General features: G+C 40.3%; 1 protein-coding gene across 1 annotated transcript in view; it reads left to right on the plus strand.

Moving 5' to 3' along the window:
* Window positions 1-14,704, plus strand: part of atad2b (ATPase family AAA domain containing 2B) — an 86,414-nt gene extending 71,710 nt beyond the window's left edge. Inside the window, exons 27-28 of the mRNA XM_014992520.2 lie at window positions 161-289; window positions 10,181-14,704. Of these exons, the coding sequence (XP_014848006.2) occupies window positions 161-289; window positions 10,181-10,222 (171 nt within the window). The 3' untranslated portion in view covers window positions 10,223-14,704. The remainder of the gene's footprint in view (window positions 1-160; window positions 290-10,180) is intronic.
* Window positions 14,705-15,325: the final 621 nt, after the last annotated feature.

The raw sequence follows: 15,325 nt of genomic DNA on the forward strand, positions 1-15,325 counted from the left end.
GCGTACGACTGTCTGCCTGTGTCTGTATCATTACCGTCTCTCTCTGTAAACACGGTAATAATTCATGATATGCATTTGAGCTATTTTTATTTTTTTCCCCAGAATGTTTAAAACATTAATGTGTTCCTTGTAACATCTCCGTTTACATGTTTTCCTGCAGGTTCTGCTAAGTATGGTGGTAAAGAAGAGTGAGGGCTACAGCGTGGAGCAGCTGGAGAGACTCTACTCCCTCCTTAGCCAGTGTATCTATCGGCACCGCAGAGAATACGACAAGACCCGGCTGCTGCAGGTTAGAACCCTCCTCCCCGAATCCCATCTCAGTGGTACCGTGTGGTACCGTAGCTAGCACTAAATGCTCAGTGCTAGCTACGTTTATCGACACCCAATTTGAGGGCTTGTACCTGCACCGATCCACTTTTTTCACTTCCGATACCGATACATGAGGTTTAGTATCGGCTGTTTAAACTTTACCTTTAATAACATAAAGTTACCTAATTTTTAAAGTGCAATCAGTAATACATTTAGAACAAATTTATATCAGTAATGATTTCTTGGTTAATGTCAAGTTGTCAAAACAAAGACATTTTGAATAATGTCAACTTTGTATTAAAAGTGTCATAATTTACCGAATGACGCTTTATGACAACAGCGTGAAGACTTATTCATGTTCATGACAGGTGTTATGTCATGTTTATGACAGTGTCATGTCAGTCTTATTCACCCCCCTTCAAATAAAGTGTTACCAATAATTGTTTTAAATAAAGTCAGACTTTTGCAAATAGGACACTTGTGTCTAGTTCACTGAGACTTTAAAGAAAGTAGATTAGGTGTCTAGGAAGCCATTTCTGTCTATTTGTCTTACTTTATTTGGTTAAAAAACACGATGGCGTTACATTTCCAGTTTTGGGGCAAAATCCGTTAGGTCTTTTTTTTTTACACTTTAGTTTAAACTGACATTTCGAAGAGTTGATAAGGCTACCAGAAAGACATAGCATCACAGATCCTTCCCTCATGGTAACCATCAAACAAGATGTGCTTTTCTGCAAAAGCATATATTTCATACTCCGTGCTGAAAAGCTCAATTTTGTCTCATCTGACCAAAGCCGTTCCAGATAAAAATCTCAGTAGGGTTTACGTTTATGATGTTAAGAGAGGAAAATCTTTTTTTTTCTTCTTTTTCTTTTCCTGGTATCACTCTTTAGCAATCTTTTTTCATATATGTGTGGTGTCTAAAGGCTTGAATAGAGTCTCGATAGCTCAACAATAGCAGCCACTGCAGTTTTCCAGCTGTAAGCTTTCATTTATCTGTTCTTCACATTTTTAACCATTGGTTTCCGTGCAGCATAAACATGTGACTTGGTTCTGCCTGTCGGTTAATCCCCAAGAGAAATGAGCCTCTGTGTCACATCCTAGTCAGACTGCAGGGAAAACTTAAACTTATAGGTTACTCATTAGTCATTCCATAAAACTCTTGACTTGACTTAAAGGAATGCATAAATTAAAAACTGTTTCTGTTATATTTAAAAAGTCTTTCTATTCCTCTTTACCAAGGTGCAAACAAATGATGCTCTGTTCGTTTCACATGTTGGCACCAATATGTGAATTAATTACTCATTGCTTGCAACGCATATCACACTCAGTTTAACAGGCGTCCCAATAAATGTAAGGCACATATATCTAATTTGATATTTTCTGTAACCCGGGAGACGGGTTACAGAAAATACAAATAGTATGATGTCTTTAAGCTCCCATTAATTACTATGAGACATTAGTGAAGGACATTGTGACCTCATGAAATACTTTGAAATACTTTGACCTCATGAAATACTTTGTATTTCAGAGCAAATGAGGCTCTGCATCATTTGCTTGTTGCCATTTTTGTATTTCAAAGCCATAAGTGATCATTTTTAGGCGAGATGAAGAGTGATGCTCGAAAACTGATTAGACAAAGGTACTCATCTCTGAGGGCTGCCAGCGCACTCATCACAAGACGTTAATCCTGCTAATGACACTATAATGACTTGTTTAAAAAAAAAAAAGACTGTTTTACTATAGTTTTTTTTCTTAATGAGATTCTATTAGAGAGCAAGATATTTTGTAGACACTGACTTGCTGCCGTCACACTGCTTTTTTTTATGCTGTAAGATGTTTTACCTCTCACTGCGGATTCTTTGATCATTTGTGGTTTTTCCTGTGCAACCTGCAATGAGACAGCCTCTTCTTTTTGATCAGCGAGTTTAAACTTAGAAAAATATAAAGAACATTTGAGCGGATACAAAAAGTAGCTTATAAAGATGAACAGGGTCTCGATGTAGTCTGAAAATGTTTTGAAAAAGTCTGCAAACTGTGACACTTTGGTGCTTCCACAATGTTTTTTTTTTTCCTTATATGATTGAATTCCATAACAGAATAAAAGTTAAAGGACCAGTAATGTATTCTTAGAAATATCTGGTTTTATTTTCACTTAATTTTCCATAAATATTAACATCATATAGAAGGGATTGTATTCATCCCATTTTTCTTTAATAACCTAGAAATGGAAACCAAATAGTGATTCTTCAGAAATTACAACAAAGTATATACAGTAGATATTTGAAATAAGAATAAGTTGTCTTTTTTTTGTAGTATTAGCAGCTCTGAGTTTCATTTATTCTTTTGGATCGTCTGTCCAACCTCTATCAATCCACATCTTTATTCTGTCCATCATAAGTCTGTTCATTTTTGTTTTAATTTAGCTTTTTTTTTGTTTTCTGTTTATACCACTGCTGAAAGATGCAACTTTGACCTCCTCTCCTCTTCATCCACCCAACCTGGTTTAAAGAAATCTGCTATAAATCACAGATCTGTGAAAAAGAGATGCTATAGATTAAGTTCTGCTATTGAACGTTGACACAGAAAAACTCCTGAAAGAACAACATTTACAGTTCTCCAACATTTTTTTTTTTTATTGAGTTACCCATGTCTATTTTGTAGCTGCTTTTGCCTTCGCAAAAAAGTCGCGGTACACAAAAGATGTCTGGGAAGACGCATCCCTGTTGTAGGAGTTTAGATCTAGACACACAGCGCACACTGAGATAACCTGACATACACACACACACACACACACACACACACACACACACACACACACACACACACACACACAAAACACAAAGTATCCGAGATCATGACAGAACCAGGATATGAATCCTCTGTGGAAGTGGGAGCCGAGCAATGATGGCATCAGTGCAGTTTATATCAGGTTCAGATGGAGGCGTTTTCTGTATCAGTGGCTTTCTTGGCCCCAGAAGAAGTCCTAATGAGGACAGCGGAGGCTCTAAACGAGGGCATGTAAAAGGTAAGGCGATGGTGATGCGGACGTGTGGCGGCAAGACGGGATCCGTAATCCAAAACGATTCATTACAGATCCCCGGAGAGCATGCTACACAAGTCTCAGCCAGTTTGGCATGTCACTTTTTTTTATTTTTATTTTTTTTTTATTTCTTTGTGTCCAAATTTTGACTTGAGCAGAAGATGATTTTATCAGAATATAAAATCTAGTCAGGCACAACCCCTCCCTGCTACAGGAAGTCCCCCTCCCACCCTCCTCGATAAAAGCTGAACAGATCTCTAATGCTGATGACCTTTTCTTTTTATTTACCGCTAATTTCTTTTGACAGTCTTCTTTACAGAAGTGACTGTTGTATAGCTTCCCAGAATCCCATCTGGTCATCTGCTGCTGCCTCTGCTGCTGCAGCAGGATGTCAGAGCAGACAGGGGGCCAGCGATGGTGGTGGTGGTGTCGTGCCGTTGGTAGCCAGGGCTGGTTGTCAGAATGTCAGAGAGGGGAAGTAGCAGAGAGAGCGGGAGAGAGCGAGCGAGCCAGCCAGTCAGCCAGGTGGTGCCGTCTGTCGACAGGCCCGCTGGAGGAGGTGGAGGTGTAGGGGGGGTGCGCGTCTGGGCTCATCTCATGCTGCCAGCCCAAATTGGTGTTTGGAGAGCAGAAATGTCAGCTCATCTGGCACGTGTTTTGTTTGCCAGTGTTTTCAACAGGCAGCTTGACTCCCCCAGCAGGTCATCTCTCCTTGTAAAACTCCCCAGAGAGCAAAGAAGGCGTGCAGGCGGCACTCGTGTCAGATGTGGCGTCAGTAGCTACCTTCCACTTTAATGTAGCGCTGTGTAGCGGCGCGTGGTATTTGTGTGTAAATCGTAGCGCTGAGTGAAACGGAGCATGTCCATACATTTGTCTTCTGTACTTCGCCCTGCCGTCGTCCTCCGGGCATGACTCGTCCGTCTTCAGAGGGGGTTGACCTTTCAGCGAATGGAGTGAACCGCAGCCCTCTTACAGTTACAGCAAGAGGAACTGTGTCTGCTCTGTTCGCCACGGCAACCCGGCTCGGCTTTTATCCAAACTTTCTGTTTCGGATTGGCCCAAAGTACCTGGATCTGTGCAGGGTGACAGCTCAATATGATGCTGAGGTAACGGGGATGAAAATGTGTTGATTTCTGATATTAATATTGGTGTTGTGGCTGATAACCGATATTTTCCGTCATTGTATATGTTGAATATATTTCACTGCTCTTTGAACATGGACAAACAAAGATTGTGGCCAACTTCGTCTCTTCCGAGGGAGGGCAATGTAAAAGTAAAGTTTTATCACGATACTTTGATAATATTGCGATAATGATAAAAGTGACGATAAGAACTATTTATTACCTCGCTTCTTCAGGTAACTGTGTGACTGAATTCATGTCACTGAGTTCCTGGTCCCCAAAGAACAAATACTCCTCTTGAAAAACCAACCAATTGTAACACAAATCTTTAGGACAAAATGACGTAAACAAGTGTGATTTCAGTCACTAAGATTCACACAGCAACTGCATTTAATCACATTTTCAAATTTACGGACACACCTTTATTGAACAAACAGTGGATAAAAATAACAAAAAAAATAACAATCCCAACAATATGGACAGCTTTGGGGTTTTTGATCATCAATTAAAATTTATTATGACAACAATCATGATAAGAAATATATCGATAAATGGTAAACGATACGATAAATTCCACTTCTAAGCACCTTCCGCTACAGGAATAAATGACAAGAAGAAAGCAAATATCGGTTGGTAATATTGGCCCAGTTCTATTCATTGGGCCGATACTGATGTCTTCAAAAAAATATCGGCAGATCACGATACTGGTACCAATATATGGTGCATCTTTAAACCAACTGAACTCTGTAGAAGTTTGTTCAATTTTTTGCTTATTTTGCATGAGCTGCTAAAGACTCGTCTGTCTTATTGAAATATCTCTAAATTTGAGGGGTTTTTTACTTTATAAACTATATAAACTTTCAAAGTGGACTTGGAACTCTTCGTTTCTCTCCAGGTTTGACATTTAGACGCCTAAAATATGCTCTGAAGTCTTCATTGTTTCTAAAACGTTGTTTTTCTGTCTTTCTTTTTGATGTCGCCACGACCCTACCAAACAACAGGACTGAAAAACAATTGAGCTCTAAAAATTAATTAAAAACAAAAACAATCTGGATTGTTTGAATTCAGGACAACAGATTCTGAAAGGCTCGAGTGTCGTTTGAGACTATTTGTATCCGCGATGAACAGTCGCGCACAAAGAGAAAACCTTCATGAAACAGAAAACTCAGTTTTTTTTTCCCATTTCGGAGCGAACACAATGCAGCCCTTCCATTTGTCGTTGGAGCTGTTGTCTGGCTCGTGAAAGAACACCTTTTGTGCAGAAATAACACACGAGATTGTCATCTTTCAGCACTTTGTCTTTTGTAGCAGAGGGAGGGGAAAAAAAAAACACTTGCGCTGTTGATTTTTCATTGCTAACCAACCGGACACACACAGCTGTAGGAAATTGTAGCTGGGAAATGAAAATCAGTTTCTCTGATGGAGGTAGATGAGATGAGTTCAAACTAAATCGGTGCACTTCGGTAATTTAACACCTGTGTCACAAATGGATGATGTGTTAAGGGAAACGAGCATGCTCCCGCCAGATGTTTACTTTATTGCGTAGTATTAATACTGTCCAACAAATCCAATTGGATTTGCTAGATTTGCTTACTGCTAGATAGCTTCACAAGTAATTACTTATGAAGCTATCTAGCAGTAAGCTTATTTTGCCTTGATCTTCCTCCATATTGCAGAGAAACACTTCAGTTGGGTCCCTGATAAATATGCCGCTTTTGGCTCCAAACACCTTTTACTTTAACTATACTCCTGCATTGCTTCTTTCAGCGTTTACCGTTTTATCATCCCTATCATCTAGTCTGATCCTAAGCAATCTGTGCTCAATTTATGTCTAATAGCCGAGCCCAGTGCATAAAAAAGATGCCGTCTATTCACATCTGAACGGATCATATAAATTTAAGGATGTTTTTGATTGCCTGAACGTTTAAAGTGCAGTTAAGGAGTTTTCAGGGTGGGACGGATACAAATGCGTGCTGCGACAATGCTTCCACCAAGACGGGTTGCATGAAATTCAGCAGATATACGCCGCAGATGTCCGTGTAGTTTTACGAAATCCAGTTCAGAGCCGTAAAGCAATTGGCTAAATAAACGGCTCTGTTATTCCCCACGACGCCACGGCGATTTGTTACTCCATTTCACACCTTCGTCTCCTCGTCGCTCCATTCTGCACACCCAAGACGCCCCGTACTCGTACTCTTGACGTTGCAAATCATTTAAGGTCTATTGGATGCTCGGTAGCAGCTCGGTTGTGTTTAATTAATTTTAAGTATGAACACTCATCGACTGCTTAAACCAGGCATGTCATTTCTTGTTAACTGACTATTATTTTCTGGAGATTTTTATCGCGCGTCCCGTTTTGATTGATATGGTTCCTGATCCGGATGGTGTGATGTTTACGTGAGTCGGACGGCCACATTTCTTTGTTAGACGACGAGCAGACTCTAGTGAGCCGCAATTTGCATTCGACTCGTGGTTGGTTTCAGATGTCTTCCGTTTTATACAAAAAAAAACTAAAAACATATAAGTATGAAATGAAGGAGCAAAATGACCAGAATTAATCTAAATTGGTTTCCTCAGAGCTACACAGGTATCGCCTTAACATGCAAGTGAATTTGCTGAACTCCCTCAACACCCTTTGACCTTAGCCAACCTATTAACAGTGGCTTCTGTCTGACCCAGGGGGATTTTATTGCTCCACAAACCCTTAACTTTGAGGAAACGTGTTCGAAAGCCCCCTGCCGCTCCCCTGTTTAGTCCTCTAATGTAACTGCATCTGGTCAACCGCAGGGGTACGCGTTGCAACGGTAAAGACTTTAGAGACGATGCAGTCCCAAGCCTCCGAGGCTGATAAACTTTTAGATCTGCAGAGCAGCGCGGAGCTCATTAGCATCTCGGTGTTGGTTGTGCAAGTGATAAATGGGGGGATTAAAAAATAAATAAAAAATCACAGATGCTTAAAGCATACATGTGCCTAAAACATTGGGCGTGTTTAATGGCCTGACGCCTTTTTAGATTTTTCTAAATAAGTCATATTTCATGCAGTCGCGCATCGCTTCCACCTCTTATTGCCCCGTTATCGTTTACAGTCTGCGCGACCTGCTGTTAATGGCTGAGGCAGAAGTACCGAGGGCTTAATTTGTGCGATAAAAGTTAAAACAATAAATACGCTGCTTATATTTTTTTGACATCATTGCACTGCAAACGCTCCATGTTGGTTTTGAACAAGCTGGTTTATTGATGTTCCTTCAGTCCTTGCAAAGACTTGCAAACCTGTTACTAAAAGTAAGTATGAAGTTTGTGCAAGATGTCGAGTGTCCGGCTAAAGCGCAGAAGTAAATCTGAATGTTAAATAGTTGCATTAGCATGGTGGTAATGCTTTGATTGGAACATGGTCCAGGTTTGCTATTGTTCTCCATCGGGACATTTAGACCTGCTGGTTCTTTACCACTAACATCTGGCTCGATGCAGCATTTACTTTAGATTACATTACATCATGACATTTAAGTGATTAAATTATCCAATTTCACAATTTTCACTGCCAATTACTAGATTACATGCATTCATTACTTTGATAAGTTTTGTTTTAATGATGTCTTTGGTCTCCTCTGTGTTCATGCTGGAATTGATTTCTAAAAAAAAAAAAAAAAAGATTTTCAGTCTACGTTTCAGGTATATTTATTTTTGAACATAAAAAAAAGCTTTGTACACACAGACTGTGCTTTGTGTGATGCCCTTGTCGTACGTTGCATAGAACACATTTTGGAACCGTTGACAAGGTTCTGGCACGATTCTGTTTAAATATTTGATCAACTTTGACAAACATGGTAGTTCATGTAGTGAAAACGATTCCTGGTGTTTAAAGCTTATAAATGTTTAATGAACTTCAGGTCAGTGTCCTGTTCAGAAGCTCTGTGTTTGGCTGCTTTCCTTTTCCATGTGGGTTTGAGGTGAAGTTGAGAGTCTGGAGTTGGTTCTTGTTCCATCATTGTGGTGATCCTAAGCACGGTGCTGCCTTCCTCCACCTTCCTTCACAGTTCCTACTGCGTTTTTAGGTTTAAAGGTCTCACTTGGACTCTTGGAACATTTATCTTTCCTCTGTGCCACATCCATGCCCCCTCTGACCACAAAAGTTTTCTCGATGGTTTTTGAAAATTCTCTTTTTTTTTCCTCGGGCAGAGAGGTCCGGGTACTAGCAGTTTCTAGTTTATGGAGTTCTTGGGTTGGTCTTCGACATTTACACCTGGGGGGGGATTGGGTCAGGTGTGTTCAACTTTATGCATTTGGAAGATGCTTTTTCTCCAGTCTGTCAGAGGTGACAGAGTAGAAATAGAGCGGAGGAGAGGAGGTAGAGAAGTGTGGATGCTAGGGGGATGAGGTTTTTCTCAAGAGCTTGGTCTTTCAGAGTTTACCGACATTCCACAGGGACGGCCCGTTCTGGTAAGTTCCACGGCAAGTCTGGATTGTCTTGAGTTTAGGTTAGGCGCTGCTCGCCAACAATCCTTCAATCCGTTGGCTGAAATCTGAACACAAGACAGACGACTCTAAAATCTATCAAAATTGGTTTTGGAATAGAAAATGCAAACTGCCAGTAAGCGTCTGGAACGGCCATGCCAACGCCCTGACTTCAACCCCGTCAGAATATCTGGACATTATGCAGAGAGGTTGAATATGTGCCAGGAAACAAAAACGGTTTGAATCAGCTCTACCAAATCCCGCTAAAGGGAAACTGTCAAATATTCACCCTGTCGCATGAAAACCTGTGGATGTGTGGCTGAGATTCAACTTGGGGTTTTTTACCTGTAAATTAAAATTTATATGTGAGCCTGTATGTGTAATTTTTGATTTTGTGTCGATTAGAGACAATACATAAAATTAAATTGTATTCACCCAATCCGTGTGTGTGTGTGCGTGTGTGTGTGTGTGTGTTTTTAATGATCTTGGCTGTGTAATCTCTCCACCCTGGAAAAGCACAACAGTAATCATCAGGTATGTTGTTCTAAAGCCCCTTGTCTATTTTGGATGCAGCGATCTCTTCGAATTTATTTACATAAAAAGAAAATGAAGACTATTAAAACCTCATCAGCACAGGCCTTTGGAGAGTACGCCTATAGTTGGCAGTCATTCTCCAGCTTCTACAGGGAGTTTCAAAGTTTCTAATGCAAAGCAGCTCCCGTCTGAAAAAGTTTACCCTCTTCAGATGCTCAAAATTGCTTTTTGCTGAAAAGTTGATAGGTTTTTTTTTTTTTTTTTTTTTTTTTTTGATATTATTTAAACTTTTGCTGAAATTGATATCTGGTAGGGGCGTCTGTCACGCGCGCGCCGATCAGCCGTTCAGATTAGAGAACACACGCAGCATAGCATCTTCAAGGCATTAATCATGGTCTATTGCAGTCTAACATCCATCTCTCTTCCTCTGGCTCCACTCAGATGTAGTCAGTGTCAAACTCTGCTGTTTTCACGCTGAGAGAAATCGCCCATCTTACTCCAGCGACGGCTTTACTCCACTTTACATCATTTATCATGGTGAAAGCTGTTGTTTGCTGTGGGAAATTTCCAAGTAATACTGAAACGGCGGTTGCACAGATGCTTTTGTACACACATCCAATTTTGCTGTGTTGGCTTGAGATTAAGCGGTTTGTGCTGATCCGTGTCTGCTTCTCTCTCTCTCTCTTTTTTTTGTGTGTGTGTTTTTCTGTTTGTGTCGCAGGAGATGGAGGAGAGAATCCAGCATTTTGATACATTCCTGTGAAGTGGAGAGAAGAAACTTTTCAGGTAGATCCTGATCCGCCTGGGACCACAAAGACTCACAAACAAACAAAAAAATAAATATATATAAAAAAAAAAAAAAAACAAGAACACTCTCACACACTCGCGAATCAATCCCGATTTGTGAGGATGAGGACATTCATTGGTGCTATCGTCTCAGGAACCTGGCCATATCCACATCCATTCAACACAACCGAACACACACACACACACACACACACACACAAAACACACACCCACAGTGACGGGCAACCCTGGTGCTACTCGGGTGCTATCCTAATATCCATGCTGCTCTTGGGAACACTTCTCAACTCACTAAAAAAACAAAAAAAACAAATCGGGTGACGTCTCTTGGCAACCTGAACGCTTCTCTCCACAGCCGGCAGCTCATACACACCTACACACACACACAAACCTAACGAGACCCTCACCAGCAAAAGTGTGAATGCGGAGCGCTGCGTCGAAGAGGACCGACCGCCGCGTCCTGAATCACTGTTGCAGCCCCCTCCTCTTTACCTTAACGGGGGGGTGGAACTCCTCGCCGTACGGGCCAGTTATCGCCGCGCTATTACGCTGCCGAGTCTTTCTGCCGTTTCAGCCGCTTGAGCCGCTCGATATCTGAGCCACAGGCGGGGGAAACGCCTACCCCCCCCCCCGCAAAACCCCCCACCCGAACAAAAAGCTCACAGAGAGATTGGTTAGGTGATGAGGTTGGCACAGCAGGACCGGGAGAAATCATGTCCTGTTCATTATAGCGGTCATCTGGTGTGGAAAGAGCCCCTCTACCCCCTCCGCCCCCACCCCGACCCCCTTCAAGACCTCCAAGTGTTTTGAATTAGTGGGTTTAAAAAGGAGACGGACCTCCTTATGAGTTTAGTTTCAGCAGATTGTTCCTGTCCTGAGTAGCTTCACAGTTTGAATGTTTCTGTGGGCTCAAATTTCAGGCTGAAAATATTCAGCTCTTTCAAATTACATTATATATCCTTCTACAAGAAAATGCCTGTTGAGGGGGAAAAAAAATAGTATATGTGATTCAGTTTTGTGAAACTGATCAGATGAGTAAAGCTCAGCTGCTCTCTGTGTGCGCCTTCGAAGTTTATGCTTTTAAGCTGACCCTGGTTGGACCGTGATCGGGTAAAATGACCAATCAGAAGAGATGAGACTAGACACTGTTTACTTTTCCTGCTCTTTATAGAGCTTTTAGTTATCTGGAGAGTAAAGTAACGCGACGACGCCCCTCAATATTTTTGTGCTCCACACAAACCCAAGTTTACCTGCATTGAAATATTTCCTGTTGCGAAAAACCTCATCGGTAAAAGTTTGGTAGCTTTATTCAAACCTGTAGTAATCAATATCCTTTAAGCTTCTTTTGGCTCAGGAAATTTTCCTGGAGCTTATCTCATACCACCTGCTACGAATAATAATACTCGGATTACAAATCATCCCTCTAAAAAAAACCCAAACAAAAATAAAATATTAAAGTGGAGGTAGAAATATCATTTTGGTTTCTCAATTACTTTTTTATGAAGTGTGTACTGTCTCCAAACAGAGCAATTTTCTGATTGGTTACTTGCTGTGCAAAATATTTGCTAAAATCTTCACTTCAAACTTAGAGGCCTATGCAGAGGGTAGCCGACTTTACTACGGAGGTTCAAAGGTGCCAAAATTGTATAAATATTTTGTAAAAAAATAAATAAATAAATAAAAAGAAAAGTGATCAAATCTATAATTATTAAATTGTTTTGATGAAGATGTTTATTAAACACATCTGTTTGCGCTCGAGTTGAAACTGTTCTGGTCGATTTTAATCCAAAGAGGATGCTCTTGTACAATGTAACCAATCACATGTTCAGGCCATATTTGATGAGTCACAGTTACACAGCACGACGCACTGCAACATGGGAGCCACGTAAGAAACGGATTAAACTAAATAATGCTTTTACCGTACAAATTCAAACTACTTGCAATTGAAGTATTTTTAATGTAGTTATCGAAAAAAACCTTGTCGTTTCTAAAATGTATTTTTTGTGTAAAAGGATGTTGACAAAATTGAATCACACCTTAATTTCCCAGGCGAGCCAAGATGTAGAAGTACAAAATATTTAAGCCCATATGTTTCCCTTCCCTTAAGCTTTGCCCACTCCCACCCAACATACCCCACTACCCCCATCGATTGTACCCACCAACACCCTGACTGAGGACCTGGAAGGACAGATAGGAAGGCGACTTGTAGGTTGCACTGCCTAGTGTGTGCCTTATTTTAAACCCCGATGGAACAGATTCAGTTTAGCTTTCAATGTGGAGGGTCTTAACCATGGATAGACTATAAAGATATAAACTAAAGACTGAATAAAACATGTTAGTTTTAATTGTGACCTAAACGACAGAGAGAGGATTTAAAAGAAGAAAAAAAAAAAAAAGACTCAGAGGAACTCACCTGATGCGTCTGCGACACTTGAAGTCTCGTTCCTACGTTTCGAGGAATTCACGTCTTATCAGGCCCCCGGGGCCAGCCGGCGGAGGTCGGCCTCCGAGTTTGTCTTTTATATGCAAGAATCAAACGACGCGAGTCCGAGGATTTTGTTGTGCCAACCGTTCTCCCGCTCCCTCCAATGGTGCTGACGCGACGGCGCCCGTTTGCTAGCCGTCTTGTTTTAAACTCAACATACTCGGTGGTCATTACCGTCTGGTTTTTATTATTTTTCAATTTTTGTATGCGTTTTGTTACCTTTTTTTTTTTTAATGAGTTTTCTTTGCTTGAATTGAGATTGTTTTTGCATGGATGGGGAATTCATAATGAACAAGGCCATTCTAGGCGGAGCCCACCCCTCTTTTACTTACAGTGTGTTACATGATTTAGCTTCTTCTTCTTGTCTATCAGCAGATTAGAGAAGCTGGATTCTCATCTCTGGCCGTTGCAGTAAAAGTTTTCTTCTTTCTGTGGTAAATTAAGGTGTTTACTGAAGCTTTATAAAGGTTTATCGGTGTTCTCATGCTTTTTGAAGATGTTCTGAGCAGGTGTGGACTGGAGAAGGCCACCCCTCTCTCCCCCCATTTCTTTTTTCCTTTTTTTTTTTTCCCTAAAAGCAATCCTCGAACCTCTCGGGTCAGCTCTAACTCAAGCTCACGTCTGCCTTTTTCCCCTCTAATCCTTGGTGACGAAAGCAAAGACGGTATGCAAAATTGGCGATGACAGGTTAGTACTTGGACTACTGCGGAGAGGGGGAAAAAAAAAACACCAATGCTACCTCAGCTTAATTTATTTTAAATGCGGAATCTGTTTACTTGGGCGCAACAGTATTTTTAAATTTTTTTTTTCAATTTATTATTTTTTTTCTCGCTCCAAAAAGTACTGTCACAACATCCCCGCCGCAGTATCGCCTTCGGTACCAGACGAGTCCAAACCGCAGCTGCTGCAGAAACCCAAGAGTTGTTTGTATCTCTGATTGTGCTTGTATGTTTTTTTTTGTTTTTTTTTTCTTTTTTAATTTGAGCCACATGATGATTGCATTAAGGATATGACACGGACTGTATTTTAAAGCTTTAGTTTCAGGTTCCTCGATCCGATCCGCCTCCTCCTTCCCTCCTGAAAGCATTTTCCGCTTCTTTCGCCTTGTTTGTTTTTTTTCTTTGTTTCTTTTTTTTCCTGCAGATTTTCATCTCATTCTTACTATTTATTAGCAAATATTTTACACTTAATATTCATGAAAATTGTTTTTGTACGTCATGAAGTTAACATTCATTGAGCATTACGCATGTTTGTAGCGTTTGTGTAGCAGGTTTATTTGGCGTCTGTGGGGGGGATTAAAGGGTTTACAGGTCTCTCAGGTTCAACATGGGACAAAATGCCCTTTCAGCTTTTTTTTTTATATATATATATAAATATATATAATTTATTGTATTATGTTTTGAGTGGTTACAGACTGTGACATACTGGAAGAGGCTAGCACAAGAACAGCTCAGTTAGTTTCTGTCTTTATGCATCACAGTGGGGAAAAAAAAACCTGACCAGACTGATCCTTTTTGTTTTTTTGTTTTGTCATCTTGATCACTTTGTTTCTGCCAAAAGTAGATTTTTTTGTTTTGTTTTATGGGTTTAAATTTTACATTTGGACATAAAAATCTGGGTTGTTAAATGTCATACATTGTGATCTTCCTTCCTTAAGAATTGTAGCCAGTTTGGACTAACAAACCAATTTTTGTCTGGTAGATGAGACTGCTTAGTCCAGTATGCAGAAGGAAAATGGTTCGTTGTTTCCCTAAGTTGTTTTGTTCTCCCCCCTCCTTTCGTTCCACGGTTCTGTTAGAACGTTTTGTAGCTCCGTCGGTTCTGTTCCTTTGTGTATTTTAAACACCTGTTCACAATGTTACTTTAGTGTAAGTTATATTTGAAATTTACTGTATTTCTCAATAAACTGCTGTTGATATACTTGAATAAAGGTGCAAATTAAAATTAAAGAAAAAACTTTTTTTTTGCAGCAACTTTGAAAAGCATTCCTTCTTCTTGGACTTCTTCATGTTGTACCTGCAAAGTCAGTGATTATGAATTCTGTTCACCAGGGATGTCAAACTCATTTTCATTTTGGGGCCATATCAAAAATCTGAATGCTCTTAAAGGGCCGGTTGTACCAGAATCTTTTGATAGAACCCATTAAAGTATCAAGTGTTTCTTAATATTGAACACCTTTTCAGTCCATCCTGATTTTCTTTGGGGGGTTGTTTGCAATCAAAATCTGATTTTGTGGTGCTAATGTGGCGTTAAATGTGACTTTTAACAGACTGCAACTTGACATCAAGTAAAGCTGAGGCAGCAGTCACTTAAAATCGCTATTTTGTTTTTTCTCAAAACTGGCCAAAAACATTGTGTTTGTGTGAATTTTGTAGGTTTGCAAAAGTCGGAGGGACTTGATGTAATCTGGAGTCTATAGGGCCACATAAATTACGGCGGGCCAGATTTGGCCCCCGGGACTCGAGTTTAGAAACAGAAACAAACTTGACAATATGCCCACGTTCTTGTATATGTATTAGGGTTTAATAGTAACAATTGTTAGCTTCTCCTTTCTGGGTACAGATTTACAGACATGTT

This window comes from Poecilia mexicana, unplaced genomic scaffold (assembly GCF_051168715.1).
Source record: "Poecilia mexicana isolate PSO_F unplaced genomic scaffold, ASM5116871v1 scaffold_21, whole genome shotgun sequence".
Lineage (NCBI taxonomy): Eukaryota > Metazoa > Chordata > Actinopteri > Cyprinodontiformes > Poeciliidae > Poecilia > Poecilia mexicana.